A 19,237-nucleotide genomic window follows, 5' to 3' on the forward strand; every position below is an offset into this window, starting at 1 on the left:
GCGCTGGCTTAGGCGAAGCCCTGCAGGAATTTTTCTCCACCACCAACACCACGCTGTCGTGCTGCTGGGATTTCGAGGGGGTCTAATACCTCCGCAACATGTTGGAACGGGGAGAGGGACGTCTTCATCGACTCCGTACGTGTGATCGAGTACACAAGTGTTGCCGGATCGCAGCACCGGAAGGAGCTTCTTCATTAACCACGAGATTGGATCTCGTTAAGTCTTTGAATCTTAGAGGGTTAGTTTCTCATCTATCTCGTTGCTCATATCTCATAGATTAGATCTTGGCTTTTCCATAGATTGGATCTTGGTTTTATTCGTTCTTGCGGTAGAATTTTTTTGTTTTCTATGCTACGAACCCTTCAGTGGTATCAGAGTCGTACCTATACGTAGATCTGTTGCACGAGTAGAACAAAATGCCTAAAGCAATACAATAATCACTAAATGTGTGTGAAACTGGATTCAGCTGCATTATCCATTCTTATTATTTTAATCCTGTCTTTGGGGTGATTTCCTCTTATTTTGATAATTTGAGCGGTTAATTATTCAATGGCATGATTACATGTAGATAATAAACATGCATGTGACCATCTAGTAGATGCATCAATTAGCACCATAAAGTACCTAAATGGTCCAGATAAAGGTTGTATTGGACCACATATATCTCCTTGAATTCTTTCTAGAAAATTAAGTGACACATTTTTAACTTTGAGGTGGGATAGCTTATGATCAACATAATTGCCTATATTTTTTCTCATCATACCAAGGTGATTGTGCCTAGTCTTGAATTTATCAAGATTTTGAAGAACTATTTTGTGCGCAACATAAGATGCGGGTTTGATGTATGTATAGTATAATCCGGATGAAAATGAGGGGAATTTTCAAGAGTTTGTTCCTCATATCCGTTGTTTTTTTTTTTGCTAAAAGCAAATCTTTTTTATCCATTCGGTCACCAAGTCCACTCAGTTTTTGGAATGAAGCTCGTTGATCACGTGTATAGGTGAGCACGCGATTGCCTAGTCAACACGTGTCTATCCATCTTACAGTTTTAAGAACGAAATCATTTGATCAGATATCTTTGAACTTATGAGAGTGCATGTAGATTCAGGATACAAGAGTGCATTTTTTATTACAATAGTACTCCCTCCATCCGAGGAAGTTGTCTGATATTTGTTAAAATTTAGATATATCTAGACTAGGAGGAGAGAGTAGTAGCCATAGGGAGTGTGAATGTGGATCTTCCTAAACCAATTATTGATTTTTTACCACCCATTATAGTCATAACATCTTTATTTCTCTTAGTAAGAGTTTGGAAGTATTTTGTTTCCCTTAAAATTATGTTAGTAGTAGCACTATCCACTAAACACAATTCTTCTTCCATCTAATTGTTTTCTACAAATTTTCTTTTTCTATCTTCTCTCCTTGGCATATTTGCTTATGACTAGAGTGAGAAGAAACAGAGAGATTGAAAGTCAACGAGTGATATCATTGATTGTAATCGTAGGTATTTATAGTCCCTGAACAGTCGGATGTACAATGTGTTTACAGTGTTTGTGTCTCTTTGAAAAAGGACACGATAGTTCGCTTTGCACAACGATTGGACAAAACTCAAATATTCTAACTGCTACTTGAACATACTAGGGAATTTACTAACTGCTTTATTAGCCTAAAACCAACTCTAATTGATTCCTAACAATTATAAGAAAAGGGTTTGAACGAAAATTTGCTCATTTAGTATATAGTGTATGCGTTTATGTGATATAAATAATATGAGCAACACATTCTCATCGGCCAGATCGTTGTATAGGACTGGCCCCCGGTCGGCAACACATTCTCATCCTCAGCCCACAAAAGCATTGTTGCCACAAATGGTCCACAGCGCGCACTCGCTCGCCAGACGAGGCAAGTCCAGCTAAAAATTCTAGTGTCAGTCCAGCTAAAAAATATAAAAAGCACGTTGTGAATTTTTCCACAAGAACCGCTAGATGTAGCCGGGATAAATTTTATTTTCGGACTGGCAAGATCTTTGCCTTTTCATCGATCAACAGAAGAATGTCCAGGGCCAATATTTTGCATAAGCACATCATCTCCTCGGAGGAACGTCCAAGATGCCACGCGCCATCAGAGGACCAGAGACACCTATTCTTCACCTATCCGGCCTCAGCAGCAGTTTGCAGCCAAACTCCACATCGATCCAAACCCTCATAGTCTCTCTCGGATATCTGGGCCACAACACTGCCTAATAACCTCCCACGATCGGTTTGGAACTCTGTTGCTCTTGTCATCCTTTGGAAAATCTTGGATGCTCGCAATGCAAAGGTTTTCAGAGACATAGACCAATCTCAGGCAACAACAATTAGGAACGTTGTCTCTGATTTCACTCTATGGTCCTACCGTTTTAAGCAAATGGAAATGAAGGTGGACGCCAACCTGTGGCGTGACCACCTATCTCATACCAGGTGGGGATCCTCCCACCCCCCCCCCCCTCCCCCCGCGCGCGAAAGAGAGCGCAGGACATGAAGTACAACGATTACATGGACTCATGGAGAACCAGGATGAAAATGGTTGTGTGCAAAAAAACAGCATGAAACTGAACTCAGTCTGTGCTTAGTTCTATCCGTATAACTTTTGTGTATCTAAAGCATGTTAATTCTCCTGCAAAAGATCTTACCACTAGTCTCCAGTCTCTTGTTTTGCTGGTCGCTGACTGGCGGGACGTTTAGAACCTGGAGACATCCTGATTCCTGGTTCCTGTTAAGCGACTTAGCTTGTTACTAGCTGTTGGCTTGCTGATTTGCGTACTACTATATTTTGCCATTTTGGTGAACTTGCCATTACTTGGTTTTGTTGCCGTTGCAGAGCTTGTGGTGATGGCAGAGTATCGATCAATGAAAAGAACTTGTTCAGTAACAGTTGCCGAGAAGTACGTGTCTGCTTGAATGAATTAGCAGAGCGCAGTACAGCAATAACAAAACGAGATCCCTCCACCATAGCAATGATGATCGGTGAAGTTCTTAAGTGTTGTAAATTGCTGCTACTACACGCTGGATAAAAAAGCATTGGGAATACTGTAATTCTTCTGGTAAAAAAGTATGAAGTGCTATAAGCTGTGGTAAAGCCAGCCCCTGTGCGGCCTCCTTGTCCATTGTTTGAGCCAATGACACTGACGCGCCTGGCTACTTCTTCCGATCCTTCTTCTTCTGCTGCTTGGCTGCAGAAGTTCACCATTAGTCAAGATTGAGCTTTGGGCAGACGATGTGGAAGAAGCCATCGCTGATTGGGGAAATTGGTGTGGAGAGAAAGAGATTTATTTACCCAGCTTCCTCTTGGCGTCGGCCTTGGCGAAGAACTCCGCCCACTCGTCCGTCAGCACGAACACCGGCTCCTCATCCTCCTCCTCTTCCCCTTCCAGATAAACGTCTTCTTGTCCCACCTGCAGGGCCGGCTCCTCCGACTCCCTCGCCGCCTCTACCTGCGGTCCGGCCATTGGTCCTCCTTCCGGGTGCCAAGGCGCCGCGCTCGGCGGGTAGGGGAACAGCGACTGCGGGTACTGCTGCTGGAAGTGGGCACAAGAGGCGGCGGCGGGAAGGAGGTGGGCGGTGTGGTGGCAGAGTTGGATGTGGATGTGGTGGTGGTGGCCGGGATCGAGACGGAGGTGGAGCCGGTGGTGGTGGTGCTGGTGGTGTGAAGGCTGCGGCGGCGGATCCATGGTCTCGAGCCTGAGTGTTTGTGACGGCGACGCTGCTGCCGAGGATTTGTAGGGTTCAGGACTCATTAACCGGGTACTCCCTGTTCCCTGATAATAAGACAAGGGTTTGAAAGACATATTGTACGAGTTTAGCAAACACTTCAATTTTTATTTTAAAGTCTTAAAATATCCGAAACAAAATTCTGGAAGGAGCCAATGATGTATGCTACAATGGTGTTAAATCTCAATGCGAATTAATTTGTATTCTAGGCTACACGAAATTAACAAAATCTGAAAAAAAAAATTATAGTCTTAAAATGTGCATTATTCACTACAAAAAATATCAGAATTTGTTATTTTTGTGTAGTCTAAAATATAAAATAGTTTGTATTGAGATTTTATACATCATTAGCTATATGTAGAATTTTGATTCAGTTTTTTTTAAATCTTTGAAATATGAATTCTGAGTGTTTGCAAATAAAGGGCTACATGTAGCTCGGCCTCCGTTTGAAGTTTCCACGAGTTTGTCAGCGGTGTGTAAATGTGTCGTATCTAGAGTGTTCGCTCGTGTGGCTCTGTTCTTCGGGTGTCCGTGTCTTCTGCTAGGTTTGGCCGTTGGTGAGAGTGTGTGGACGGTGATTGGGTGGGCGTGCCCTGTTGTTTATGTTTTCGTCCGATTTTCTCTTAAAATTTGGGCAGTTTCTTCTTCATAAATAAGGCAAAGCTTATTAATTAGCTCTATTTCAAAAAAAAACCATATAAGCATTTTTAAATATTAAATCCAATGACATGCCTGATTTTTATGTACTGTAAATAAAGTGCGTATTAAGAGAGTTATTGAGGTGGATTGCTTGGAGCTTGTCAAACATCTACAAGCTGAAGACATGGATCGTTCTATCCATATGGCCATGATTGAGGAGATAAAAACCTTGCTGAAGTCTCCACAAACTTATATTATTCATGTTAAGAGTTGTCAGCATAGTAGTAGCTATTTTATGACAAATTTTGCTAGAACAAACACTAGTACGGCAGTGTGGTTTTTCTCGGGTCCGGAGGGTTTAGCAGACACTTGTGAAAACATTGTAATTCCTGATGCCTTTTGAGTAATGCAAGTGTTTATCGCAAAAAGAAAACAGAGTAGCTGTTGATCGGACCTTGTCTTACAAGTCCTAATATGCCTTGCATTATGAAACAAAGAGAATACCAAGATTAGCTGTATAATATGCGACACTCTATGAAGTGATATTTTCACAAGAAAATGGTAAATAAGGGCACCCATGGTGTTCCTGTTGGTGCCTCCCGTTTCTCATTCTCCATTTTCTGAAGCTATTGTGGCGAATTGCAACCATGGTGCCTAGGTGCATTGAGAAAGCCTCAGTTAAGAGAAGATGACGGAGTTCATGTACAAATGAAGACATCGATCAATTGGACCATACAGGCATGTTCAGTTAATTTTCATTTCAGTGTCTTCTTCTAAGATAGAAATTCAGCTACGTGGCAAACAGAAACATTTTTTCTTCTAGGGGTAGTAACAGAAGCTACTTCTCCTTTTCCATTTCAAATATGAAATACCCTCCAATTGTTTCATCCAACATTAAACTCAGCTATACAGGTGGAGTACGCGGTTAGCAACCCAAAGGGGATGTGCTTGATGAAAACAACTAGAACATACCTATATTTGGAAACTTAAACTTGGCCAAGACATTTCCCTTATTCTTCTAGTTCAGGGCATACAGATTTTGCATCCCAAAAAAGAAAAACTAGAGATATTACATTTACTACCAGGTATATTGGAGAAATGTATGCAGTTCCTTGTCCCTAGGCATCGACAATCCCTGATTTAACAACGGTTGTTGCACCTCAACAAGCTTAGGGCAGTCAGATATGTCAACATGCTGTATGGATGAAAGAGCAGCTTCTGATCCTCCAATGGATGCTAACTCGGAACAGTGACGAAGAACCAGGCATCTTACGCTTGTGCTGATGCAGTTCAGTGCAACGACCTCCACGTTGTGACAGCCTTCCAATTGCACAAGGATTAGAGAGGCAAGGTTCTCTAAGCAGGCCGGTCGAAATGACTTGTCAAGTTCGCCGCAGTAGCAAATGGAAAGTCGTTGGAGTGAAGGAGGCAAAACAATTGCTTCGCTTGGGCACACCAACTTCCTGCAGGAATGGATCTTGAGATCTTGTAAACAAACAAAACCCTCAAAACTAGAGACTGGCATCGACAGTAGACTTGTACACCACACAATCTCGATCGATTTGATGAATGGCAGATACTGCGGGCGCAAGAAGTGGTCAAGATTTGTCAGCTTACGACAGCTAAAAAGTCTCAAGCTAGCTAGGCTTGGAAGTGGGGAATGGCCACGATTGCTGCTTGCCTCCGTGGCAACACCGTCGGCAAGAGCTGTGAGTTCTTCGATGCCAACCTCCCATAGCACCAGCTGATCAAGGGAGGGAAAGCGGATCAACAAATACCTGAGTGAGCGACACCGTGAAAGATGCAGATTTCTCACATTTGGTAGGCTTTCAGGTTTAAACCAGCTTGGCGCAACATCGCCCCCAAAGCATTCGACTCTAAGTCGCTCAATTCTTGAAGGAGGATGCAGGCCTTCAAAAACTTCGCTTTCAACCATCCTCCAGCCGCATGTCTGCACTCGCCACTCCAGTACCAACTCCTCGAGGTATTGCTTGTCAACAAGGCTAGCCTCCGTAGCTTCTGCAATACTCTGAACTCTACCAATATTTCTGATAGATAGCATCCCACTGAGCTGGTTCATGCCCTTCAGCTCACCGATTTTGCGGCCACTCACCTTTCCGACCCTAAAATAGCTCAAGTTCCTCAGACAAGACAGACTCCCAATTCCACTTATCTTAGATAACTCATGGGAGGACTTCACTGGCAGTGCCAGACGGCGCAAGTTGACTAGCTTTGTTACTCCCTCATGAATTGTTTGCAACCTTGTACGACTGGCATCAACTACTTGTAGGTTGTAAAGGCACCAGAACTTTTCAGGGAATTCTTGAATGCTACTATGAGATATATCAAGGTAGCGAAGACGATTCAGGACACAAAGGCTCTCAGGTAGCTTTACCAGCTTGCAGCCTTTCAGGCTCAAAAAGAGGATGTTAGAGAGCTGACTAAACCATGAGATCTCAACCTCAAATTTGGTTCCGAACCTAAGAAAACGCAATTTGTTCAAATTTTCGTGGCTTGTTGGCATTTTACTTAGAGCTGCATCACCCACGTCAACTGACAGATGTCGAACTGTTTGTGGCATTCTTCTCAGGGTCTGATAGCTACTAGGATCTTGCAGCAAGAAGCACTCACCCACTGAAACAGACTGTGCCATGTCATGGATCAAGTCATGCATTACATATCTACTTAGCCCAGGGAACCTGTGATCAGCTTGAAGTTGAAACTAGCTACTTAGATCATCCAAATATTTACTCCCAACATCTTCAAGGCGCATGCTACCTGCTGGTGCAACAAAGCCGTGTGATGCCCGAAGGTCAATTATCTCATCTCTTTCGAAGCTATAATCCTTGGGAAACATACAGCATAATGCAAAGCATCTTTTAAGTTTCTGCGGGAGGTACAAGTAGCTCAGACGAAGGGCCGGTAATATCTCATTATCTTGATGTGCTAGCTCCCACAGTTCGCTGTTCTGGATACTCCTCGAATGTCGCTCTGACAGCTCTGCATTCAACAAACGCCCAAGAGTTTTGGCAGCTAGAGGAGACCCGCACAACCTAGAGACAATGGAACGGCCAATTTCTTGCAGCTGAGGATACATCTGAGGACACTCTTTACCGAATGAGCACTTGATGAAGAAGTCCCAGTATATATCAGTAGGCAGGCCTTGCAGTTCAACAACAGCTGCGGGCTCAGTGGTGGCAACAAGGTCGGCAACCGTTAGAGATCTAGTTGTCACTAGGACCATGCTGCCTTGACGTCCATGCCTCAGCGGCGCTGAGAATCTTGGCCATTCCTCATTGGCACTGGGCCATACATCATCGAGAACAAGAAGAAATTTCTCCTCTGTCAGCTGTTTGCTGAGTTCGACCTGAAGAGTATTCAAGCTTGCTAGTGAATACAGTGCTTCAGCAGAGGTGTGCTCCAGAATTTCTTTGGTGACCCTTTTTATGTCGAAGAGGTCTGATACACAAACCCACATTCTCAGGTCAAAGTGAGCTTTCACTCTTGGGTTATTGTAGACTAACTGAGCAAGCGTAGTTTTACCGACCCCGCCTATGCCAACTATTGGCAACACAGTAGGGGTAACAACTTGCTCCACCATCGCAGGAGGTTTGGCTCTCCTACTCTCTCCTCTCAATCTCTTCGCAGATGATCTCAGGATGGTGGGTGGTACGCCCAGCAAACTGATCACCTGGCAGGCTGGCACTGTTCTTCTTCACGTCCAAACACCAGGTGATCGCTGAGCACTGAACTTGTCTCCGGCATGCGTGGCGCCTTGCCCAGCTGCATCGGCTCGACATTAAGACCCATAAAATTGAGTGCTCCCTCCATCTCACCAACGACCTTGTCGAGATTACTTTGGGCATCCTCTACCCTTGCTTTGCTGCGGCTGATCAAAACTCTTAGAGCAGGTCTAACAGACCCCTTAAAACGCCCAAACCCGTAAAATAACCGCCGATATACGGGGTAGAGCTCTACCCGGCCGTCTAACAGACCCCTTAAAACGCCCAACCCCGTAAAAAATTTACAGTTTTGGCTACGGGGCGGCTCCTCGCCCCTTACAAGTACAGGGCGGGAGGCTGAATACGGGGCCAACCCCCACTCGTGGCGCGCTGAACTTTCGAGAAAATTGCAAGCGCTTCCGCCTCGCACGCATCCAATCGCGCCAAATCGAGACCCAATCGCGCCAAATCGAGATACTTCGCCGGGACTATGGGCATCGTCCGTTGGCTGGTGTGCGCGCTTGGCTCGGGAGGCGCTCGTGCGGCCTGCCGACCGGCCGGGCGGGCTGCGGGACGAGGCGAGCGCGCGGGCGCGCGAGGCGAGGCGAGCACGCGCGGGGCAGGGCGAGCACGCCGGCGCGTTGAGGCGAGGGCGCGCGCGAGGCAGGGCGAGCACGCCGGCGCGTCGACGCAGCGCGCGGTCCGGCGCGGGGAGGCGAGGGTGCGGCGGGGGCGGCGGCCACGGCGGGGCGGGGCGGGGGCGGAGGGCGGCGGCCGCGGCGGGGCGGGGGCGGTGGCGGAGGCGGCGGCCGCGGCGGGGCAGCGCGCAGGAGCGGCGGTGCGGGGCGGCGCGCAGGCAGGGCTTGGGGCAGGGGTGGTTGGAGGAGGAAGAAGGAGAGGAGGAAGAAAAGAGAAAAAAAAATTGATTTGGCATATTTTAGGAATATGCCTTTTTACAGTTTAGGGATACGGGGTCTGCTAGCTCGGACGAGTTTTCGGCCGATCGAAATCGATCGAAATCGAATACAGGGCCCTCTACTCGCGTTTTAAGGGGCGAAAAAATACGGGGTCTGTTAGACATGCTCTTATACTGTTGAATAGGAAAGCAAAGAGTTGACCTGTGCTGCTTCTGTTGGTGTCGTCCCTCTTGTGCTGCAGCAGGTGGTCATCCAGCTCAAACAGAAGATCTTCAGCGTCGGAGGTGGCGTCCTTGAGCTGCGAGAGCAGCACCGCCAGGTTCACATCTCTGAACCTGCCCCACTCAGCGCGATCGATGAGGTCATGAGGATGTGAGCCTTTGGAAAGCTGGCCCGGAGCCGTGACAGGTTGCTGCTCAGATCCGCTGCCTCCACGATGTTAGCGCCGGCAGAGATGATCTGCTGCACAGTTTCCATCAAGTCTTCTCCCTCCTCGCTCCCTCGTGGATATTGGAATCAGTACAGCTGCAATGATAGATGCTCTTGTCCTCCTGAGTGTGAGTGGGTCATCTAAGGTTTAAAAACCTTACAGCATACATTGGTTCATAACACCAAACCAGTCTATTGTAATGCTACAAAGAACCATTCCAAGGTAGCTCAACAAACCCATGTGATGTCTCCTATCAGTAGCACTGTAGCACCTGCTTATCTTGAAGCAAGATGAAATACACCAACAGCATACATTGGTTTTGCCTGCGATTGCATTTCCGAAGTCAGTAGCCACCTATGCTTTTGACAGAAATCAAATTTTGGGATACATATCGTACTATTATCTGTGGCTAGTAGTTGTGGGAAAAAGTTTTTTGAAAACTATCTCTTCGGCAAAACAGAGTGTAGGATAAAAGATACAACAGTAGGTAACCTGTGAGCACCATTCTTCCTGTAATGTGTAACAACTAGAAGAGACAAAAAAATATTGAACATTAGCGATTCTAAAAAAATCTCAATATTTGACTCTGAACATAATACTGGAGAATTTATGATAACTCTAACATACGCAATCGTTCTCTACAAGTACATATGGCAATAGACAGGCATTGCCACAAACTTCATATGCTTCATCAGTCTCGCAAGCATACTCTTGCACCATCAGAAACAAACCAAAAATGAAAATACGGTAGAACCAGATCTGCCCCTCTAAGAGTTCCACGCAGATAACAGAGAGGCATAACACAGGTTCCACATAATCGACAGAGTGTCCTAAAAAGCTCATTATTGTAACTTCAGATAGTCGGTGATCTTCTCAGTAGGATTCCTGGCCTCCACCGAAGCCACGGTCACCACCACCACCTCCGTAGCCTCCTCCGCCATAGCCACCACCACCGCCTCCACGACCTCCACCATAACCACCGCCACCGCCGCCATATCCGCCACCACCTGCAGGTCTCTCTCTCTCATTGGCAAAATTCACACGGACACTCCGACCTTCAAGTTCCTGCAAGTATTGGGAAGGCAATTAGATCCTTGTGTCTAGTAAGAAACTAACATATATATCAGGCATAGGAAATTGGCTAAAGGCAGGCACAATACATTTAGAACATCCAAAACAAGGTAAAATACTATAATATTGTTTACTAGATAGTCTAATTTTCAAGTTGGCAGCACCTAAATGCCAGAGAAATGAGACACAGGCCTTAACACCATAAGTTCACAATTAGATTCTACAACAAACCTAACCTCCATCAACTCTACTGTAAAGCAGAACAGCAGATATCAGATTCCTACTCACCTGACCATCCATGCCAGTTACAGCAGCCTTGGCTGCCTCCTCTTCTGCGAAGTTGACAAAGCCAAACCCTCTAGACCTTCCTGTCTCTCTGTCAGTGATCACACGAGCTGCAATATGAAAAACGTCAAGATCATGAAGCAATTGCAAACTGAAGAGCATCAGATCAATTTTAGTCATTCTGTCTATTGTTTGGCTATTATCCCAATGTGTGACAATGCATAGTACTGTATTTACATTGCATCAAGATCTGAATGGTAATTTTGCTTGATAGTGAGATTTGATATACACTGACCTTCAGTTACCTCACCGAAGCCGCTGAACGCGTCTCTCAGCTTGCAATCATCGGTACCCCACGACAGACCTGTAAAGAGGAAGACATAATAAGTCCCAATGACCTAGCCATGGTGGTGTAGAGAGGAAGACGTAGTAAGCCCCAATGACCTAGCCAAGGTTGTGTAGATAAACATGAGAAAGTCGGCAAGGAAACTCACCCCCGACGAAAAGCTTGGAGGACATGTAGCGGGCAGCATTGAACAGGGCAGGAGCTGAGGCAGTTGAGGCCCTGCTCGTCAAAGCACTCTGCCTCAGAAGGCTTCCGAGCTTGTTGAAAGCCGCCATGGAGGAAGACAGAACCTGCGCCGGCACATAAATCGTAGGTTATGAACAAACAAAAGGGACAAACAGGGTAACCACTAGCAATCTTTTTCATTAATCTTAAACAAATGGCAAAAATTCCAAATTCTACGATTCAACAGAAGACATCTATCTAAGCTTCCGTGAGTCAATGCATACAACACTCATACAGCCTCCATAGCAGAGCAAGGGCCAACACACTAACGCACAGGACTAATAATCCGGACCGAACCAAAACTAGATGTTACAAATATCAAGAGATAAGAGAACTTCGCCTATTTTGACCAGAGATCCTAACCAAATAACAAGTTTGAATCACAGGCTTCCACTCCGAAACTTGCAAATCAACTAAGATCACAAAGATCACAAAAAATAGTCCAACGAAACATACCGAAATCGACAACCCTCGCCCCTCCCTGCTACCCAGACTGCACGAATCGAAGACCAACAACACGCCTGCGAAACCCTAGCACCTCCTCGAACCAACGATCAAGCGAACGACAACCAACGATTATACTCTTCCCAAGACTACTAACAGCGGCCAACGATCAATCTAGAGCAATAGAAGGACGGATCAAGACCAGATCCGGCGAGATCAGGCTAGGAGAGGATCAGGGGAAGAGATGGGGCCGTACCTGATGGCGGCGGAGAGGAGATGGGAGGAGACGGCGGGTGGGGGGGAATGAGACGGGGGGAGTGGGGGCTGGGGTTTAAGAGGGGAGAGGCGGCGGCGGCTAGGGTTTTGCGGTAGTTGTGCGCAGCACGTACCAGGCTTCCAAAATATCTGGTGGCGTCGAATGGGAAATATCTGGTGGGCTCGTGGTGGGCTTGGATAACGGTGGTGGATAGGAATGAGCAGGCTACGCGCATTCCGCTTCTGGGCACAAACAAGATAAACGAGACCCCCTCCTTGCCCTGCTCTCCAAGAAAGCGCATTAATTAGCATTCACTCCTCCCTCAAATAATTTCACACTTTCCTGGGTTTTTTTTACTCCCTCCGTCTAGTTTTTAAGTCATATTCTCAAAAACTATTTGTTCCATAATCCCCACCTTCTAGGCATAATTTTATTTAATGTGGGAGAGAAAGAGGTTGCATGCACCAATGAGGGAGAGAGAGAGAATGCATGGACCAATAAGGGAGAGAAAGGGGCTGCATGCACCAATGAGAGAGAGAAAATGAGACGCAATCAGCTAGTACCTTGGGGCAAGATATTCAAAAATTGTGACTTATAAACTAGGACGGAGGGAGTACAACAAAGATCATCTAATTAATATCGTGAAGATATCAACTACATCGAGTCTTTGCAACAACGTATTATCCTAGAGATATTACCGATGCACACAGCCCAAAAAAATTACTCCATCCGTGTAAAAATAAGTGTCTCACTTTCGTCTAAATACATCTGTATCGAGATGCATTTTAGATAGAAATACATATGTATCTAGATAAATTTGAGACACCTATTTTTAAACGGAGGGGTACAATAAAAAGAAATTTTCACTAGAGTGATCTATTCCTTTTAACAACTGTACTAACACCATCAAGACAGCACCAGAAATTAACCTTCTCCAAAAGCGACGCAGCCAAGGAAGAAAACGGTTCACAAGCGTCATCGCCGCCCGATCATAGATCTTAGGTTTTCGCCTGGAGAAAGTCATCCTCAAAAAACATTCATTCATCAAGGTCAACCAATTAAGGTCAGACCTTGGATATTTACCATGAAAGGTGAGACTTTGAACTCTCCTCTATTGCCGCAACTGAAAGTGCATACAGCCCCCCATGTGTGGCTTTGGTAATTAATGGCAATCCCTATGGACTAATGGTTGCATTGAGTTATAGGCGTAGGAGTTGTCCATAGGCAATGTTTGAACGATTAGTTGGTGTCAAGGTTGCAATACAAAGAAATGAGGTGCAAGTTCAAGATGAGTCCACTCGAAGCGCTCACATGCTTGAAGCTTGCCATTCATATGTGCCCATGGATATGTGAAGATGCAGCGAATAAGAAGCTCTCCTATAGTGGATTATGGGGGAGCACTCCGCAAGACATCAAGCAACACAATCAAGAACGGCGTTCCATCCTTGTTGCTGTCAAGATCATCATCATCGAGCTCAAGTGGAATGCGCAAGGTTAAGGTTTGCTCTCAATAGGGTTTCTTTCTCACCGGTCTCGTGGTTTAGTTGAGAGACCGGTTTATAGGCTAAGTGTCGTACTATCGAGGGGCTCTCAAGTAAGTAACTCGATCGTATCGTTCGGAGTGCGGTCAAACCTTTGCAGCCTTGCATCATATCTCTTGGTTGTTATTTGGATCTTATCCATGTGGTGTATTATATCTTGTGGTTATTTCCATGACAACCTCTAGTTCATCGAAAACGGATTTCGCATATATCATTTGTTGCGTTTTCGATTTTGGAGTTTTTCTCGATTCTCCGGGTTTAGAGGGTTCACTCTAAAAATTATAGAAAATCATCCCACACTAGTTTCCATATTTTCACTCTTTGTGGGGGTAGCTCTTGTTGTCCTCTTTCCAACCAAATTGGTTTCATGCCGAACGGAGTTTCCAAACTCTAGATTTTTTGTTTTAAGTTTGTCTCTTTTTTGGATAAAGAAGAAGGAAAATGAGAAGGGCACGGCCGGTACCTCCACCGGAGCACGGCCGGAGGTACCACCCTTGGTACCGCCCCTGGTACCGCTAAAGAGGTTTGTTTACAGTATAAATTCCAGGGTGTTGGGCGCGCGGTCGGTACCGCGATCGGTACCGAGGCCGGAGGTACCGGTCCCCTCCTCCCGCGCGCTGCTCGCTCCCTCCGCTGCTTGCTGCACACCAGCGGTACTACCGCCCCTAGCTGGCCGGTACTACCGGCCATGAAGCCCCCAACGGGCAGATTTTTTAGGCCACCTATTTAAGCCTTCTTCTCTCTCTTTTTGGGTTGCTTCTTCTTCCTCCTCTCTCTCTCAAGCTTCTCTCTCCACCATTGTTGTTCATATTTGAGCTTGAGATCTTTCTCCCCTTCCAATGATTCTTGCATCTATTTGAGAGAAATATTGAGGAGATCTAGATCCATAATTTGACCAATCCAAATCATCTCTTTGTGAGTGAATCTTTGGGATCTAGATATTGGGGAACTTTATGTTCTTATCTTGTTCTTCCTCCCTTATTCCCCCAATAGTTTTAGTAGCTTTGTTGGAATTTGAGAGTGAAGGATTTGGGTATCTTTGTGGTGTTCTAGCCATTGCATTTGGTGCATCGGTTTGACTTCTCCGCGGTGATACGTGGAGGTGAAAGTTCGTGAGATATTCGCTTCGGGAGCATGTTCCCGGAGCTTGTTCATCTTGGGTCTTTGGACCCTAGACGACTCAGTGGTCTTTGTGGTCTCTGTGGTGTCCTTGGGGACTTCGATTAAGTTGTGGAGATTCTTCAAGGGCAAGGCCTTTGTGGCGATTTATCGGGAGCCTACAATTAAGTTGTGGAGATAGCCTCAAGCTTTGTGCGCGTTGGGTGACCACCCTAAGGTTCCATAGTGGATCGAGGACATCCCTTTTGGTGGGAATTATCGAGGAGAATAAGGTGGCCTCGTGCGTTTGGAGTGACTTGTCCTCCACACCGCTCCAACGGAGAGTAGCACTCGCAAGAGTGTGAACTTCGGGATACATCGTTGTCTCCGCGTCACTTCGGTTATTCCTATACCTGAGCTCTTACTTATGCACTTTATTTTGTGATAACCTTCGTGCTTTAAGTTATATATATTGCTATCACATAGTTGCTTGAATTGCTTAGCATAAGTCGTTGGTGCACATAGGTGAACCCTAGTTATATAAGTTTTGTGCTTGACAAATTAAACGCTAGTTTTATTCCGCATTTGTTAAGCCATATTCGTAAAAGTTTTAAACCGCCTATTCACCCCCCCCGCTCTAGGCGGCATCCGTGTTCTTTCAACCACCTCTTACGACACCGTTGCTCCAAGACACGAATCACCAAGTCAATCCCTCGTCGCTGCAAATACTCAAATCACCATTGCTAGTCCTAAGATTTCTGCTTCCATGTCATTCTCACTATACCATGGAACGAGAAAGCGTACCCCACCATGATAACAGCTAGCAGAGCTTCGCAGTGCTCCCTTTGAAACCAAGCGGTCAAAGAAAAACATGGGTGCGCACAAACTAATCCCACCCGATCCAGAAATATCCAAGCATGAATCGCCTAGTGGAGTTCGCAGGTGGAGCCTTTCGGAACACAACACTCCAGCCAGGTCGTGGGGACATGCATCCCACAGATCATCATGTTGGTGTGAGTTGAAACATTAGAACCGCCACCTTTATTTAAGCCGAGCTAGTAGCCCCCACGCTAGCCACCGACACCATGTTAGATCTACCGATCCGAACCTAACCGGCCATGCCAATTGACAAGGGATTAACTTGTCAATGCCTACGGATTGTAGACTAGGGTTTAGTTAGATGTAGAGGGCAAGTAGATCTCGAAGGTTTCAGCCGAAAAGTACTCGACGAATATAAAACTAGGGTTGTGTTGACAGTAAATTCGATCCTCTCTTTGTCCCTCGACTCCCCCTTATATAGGAGGCGGAGCCGAGGGATTCGTAATACACAAGTTTACAGAGTCCGGGAGGGTTTCCAACCCATCCCGCAAGATTACAAACGACGACTCCTATTACAACTCTAGCTTTCCTTAATAGTATCTTGAGCTTCTGAATCTTCTTATTCTTCGGCTAATGGGCCTTCAGTAAACCCCGGGTACCATATTCGGCAGGCCCATTGGGTATGCCTATGTCAGTAGCCCCCGAGATTTTGCTTGAATCGCGAGTCGGGGAAAATCTCCATTGTTTATATTTACTCGACAACTTTAAACTTCTCTATATTTCTTCATATGAATTTCTATATTGTACGGGGATAATGGTAATTGGGGCTAGTTCATCCGACGGATCGGGTACTAGTTAACTGCTCTAGTGGCAATCCGCAAAAACCTACTTCAAGATCAGGTCCCCGGACATGATCTCGGGATACTGGTGTAAACTTCGACAGGTGCCGCTTAAGGTCTTACCATTCTGTCGAGTCCCAGTTATATTTTTCGGGTACCTAATGTTGAAATATTGGGCCCACTTTTAGTGGCCCAAATTAGATTTCAGTTTTTCCTATAAATCTCAAAGCCCACATAGTGGCAGCCTTGTGAGTTTGAGCCCAAGTTGGTGGCAGCTCACTAGGGAGTGGCAAGAGGTGGGAAGTTTAGTCCCACATGGAAAGTTGGGAGGAAGTTAGACCACCTTATAAGGTGGGTTGTTCCACCACTAGTAAGTGAGTGAGAAAAGGAGTGCTACACGCGCGCGCTCCTCCTCCTCCTCGCTCGCTCGTCTCGACTCGACTCGACTCGACACGACACGACACGTCACGACGCGCGCCGCGCTCGTGGTGAGTGGATTGAGCCTCGAGCCGAGACTTTCCTTACTTTTTGCAGCTCAGGAGAAAACGAACGAGTCCTAGACCGGACGCGTCGCGGTTAGTCGGTTCGGGTCGCTCCCGGATCGTGGGCTATCTCGTAACCGACTCAAAACGTTCGTGCGACGTGGGCGTGGCCCACGTTGCCTAGGGTTTCCCGAGCCTATATAATCTCCTCGCCCGGCTACCGCGGAAACACATCCAATACACGAGTTAGGGTTTCCACCTCTCTCGCTTGCGCCGCCATCGTAGCCTACTCCATCCCGCGCGCCGACGTGCATCGGCGAACGGGAGAGCGAGTCTCCGGAACCGCTCGTCCTTGCGATCCCGTACGGGAGAGGGCGAATTAGGTTTTTGGGAAGCGCTACGCGCGGCTCGCTCAAGCTCTTCATCACGGGTCGTCTTCCGTCCAAGTCGGGCGGTGCTGCCTACCGTCGTCTACAACGCCATCTACTTCGACCTGTCGTCCCAGTTGTCATCAACAACGTTACTGCTGCGACATCGTCTGCTACACCTCCACCGCCAACTCCACCAGATCGGTACGTGCGACATATCTCGATCTGTTTAGCGATGGATGCTTTACTGTTTGCGCTGCTGCTGCTCATGTTGATTAATGCATCTAGTATGTTCGAGTTTCACATGTTAGTAGTTGCTTGTCGTCATGCTTAATATTCTGGAATTAATCATGGAAATTGTGCCTAATTATCCAACAATCCAAAAACCTAATTGTAGGCAATTTCCTGAGTTAACAATGGCTGGTTTTTCCGATGCATCGAGGCCGGATAAGTTTACCGGTGTGCACTTTAAGAGGTGGCGATATAAGGCCATGCTCTGGCTTACTCATCCGAAAGTGTTCGAAGTTACCGATGGTTTACCCGAAGGAACTATATCTGACCAAGATCGGAACAAGTTCAAGGAAAACAATACTCTCTTCGTCGGATGCGTTCTAAGTATTCTTGCCGATCGTACGTGTGATGTGTACATGCACTTAACGGATGGTAAAGAGCTCCGGGATGCACCGAATGCTAAGTTCGGTGCAACCGATGCGAGCGATGAACTGTACATCATGGAGAGCTTCCATGACATCGGGATGGTTAACAACCGTTACGTAGTCGAACAAGCTCATGAGATACGGTGCATTGCGAAAGAGCTTGAACTCCTTAAGTGTGCCTTACCCGACAAGTTTGTGAGCTGGATGCATCATCGCTAAGTTGCCCCCTTCATGGAGGAACTTTGCCACAACTCTCAAACACAAGAGACAGGAGATATCGGTTGAAAATCCGATAGCGTCTCTTGATGTTGAGGAGAAAGCTCGGGCTAAGGATAATACCGAGAAAGGAGAGGGTCGATCTAGCGCCAACATGGTGCGGAAGAAACCCTACGAGCAAGAACAAAGGGAATAACAAGCCCTCCTTCAATAAGCCTATGAAGACTACAACCTTCAAGAAGAAGAAGATGATAAACAAAGCGGATCCGAGTCTGCTTTACACCGTGGAGAGGCTGGCCACTTTTCTAAGGACTGTCCGGAGAGGGCGGACCGCAAGAAAAAGGGGAGGCAAGTCAACACGGTGACCGCTAGCAATGCCGATGGGTACGGTAATCTCTTTACTCGTTCTTTCGGTATTTCAATCTCCATGTTGGTGGATTGATACGGGTGCTAATGTTCATGTGTGTCCGACATATCCATGTTCACTTCTTACCGAGTCGCCGGGATTCTTCCGTCTTGATGGGGAATGGGTCACATGCTTCGTTCGTGGTGTTGGCACGGTAGATCCGAAGTTCACTTCGGGAAGATCGTGCAGGCGAGGAACGTGCAGCATGTCCCTACTATGAACAAGAATCTCGTTAGCGGCTCCCTTCTATGCGAGAGATGGGTTTAAGGTTGTTTTAGAGTCGAATAAAGTAGTTGTTTCCAAGTTTGGACAATTTATTGGTAAAGGCTATGAGTGCGGAGGCTTGTTCCGCTTTTCGCTTTCGGATTTCAGTAATAAGTCTGTGAACCATATTTGTGGCAATGTTAGTGATGATACCAGGTGTTTGGCATTCTCGTTTATGTCACATTAATTTTGGTTTAATGTCTCGGCTATCCGAGTTTAAGTTTAATTCCGAATTTCACCATTGCCAAAGGTTCTAAGTGCCATAGTTGTGTGCAATCAAAGCAACCTCGGAAGCCTCACAAGGCGGCCGAGGAGAGAAACTTGGCACCTCTAGAACTCATACATTCCGATCTATGCGAGATGAATGGTGTGTTGACAAAAGGTGGAAAGAGATATTTCATGACATTGATTGATGATGCGACTAGATTTTGCTATGTTTATTTGTTGCGAACTAAAGATGAAGC

At 46.3% G+C, this 19,237-nt stretch overlaps 2 protein-coding genes across 2 annotated transcripts; both read right to left on the reverse strand.

Annotated features, from left to right (window-relative positions):
• Positions 1 to 3,023: 3,023 nt before the first annotated feature.
• LOC124659127 (heart- and neural crest derivatives-expressed protein 1-like) lies at positions 3,024 to 3,709 on the reverse strand. The gene is made up of 2 exons (XM_047197063.1): positions 3,316 to 3,709; positions 3,024 to 3,211 (listed from the first exon to the last, which is right to left on the reverse strand). Exons 1-2 carry the CDS (start codon positions 3,707 to 3,709, stop codon positions 3,177 to 3,179), a joined length of 429 nt encoding a protein of 142 aa, XP_047053019.1. The 3' UTR covers positions 3,024 to 3,176.
• Positions 3,710 to 10,096: 6,387 nt separating this feature from the next.
• LOC124660469 (glycine-rich RNA-binding protein 2, mitochondrial-like) lies at positions 10,097 to 12,152 on the reverse strand. Its single transcript, XM_047198284.1, has 5 exons — positions 12,085 to 12,152; positions 11,308 to 11,449; positions 11,109 to 11,177; positions 10,817 to 10,923; positions 10,097 to 10,522 (listed from the first exon to the last, which is right to left on the reverse strand). Exons 2-5 carry the CDS (start codon positions 11,432 to 11,434, stop codon positions 10,331 to 10,333), a joined length of 495 nt encoding a protein of 164 aa, XP_047054240.1. The 5' UTR covers positions 11,435 to 11,449; positions 12,085 to 12,152; the 3' UTR covers positions 10,097 to 10,330.
• Between the last annotated feature and the right edge of the window lie 7,085 nt (positions 12,153 to 19,237).

Source organism: Lolium rigidum, chromosome 6 (genome assembly GCF_022539505.1).
Source record: "Lolium rigidum isolate FL_2022 chromosome 6, APGP_CSIRO_Lrig_0.1, whole genome shotgun sequence".
In the NCBI taxonomy this organism is placed as follows: Eukaryota; Viridiplantae; Streptophyta; class Magnoliopsida; order Poales; family Poaceae; genus Lolium; species Lolium rigidum.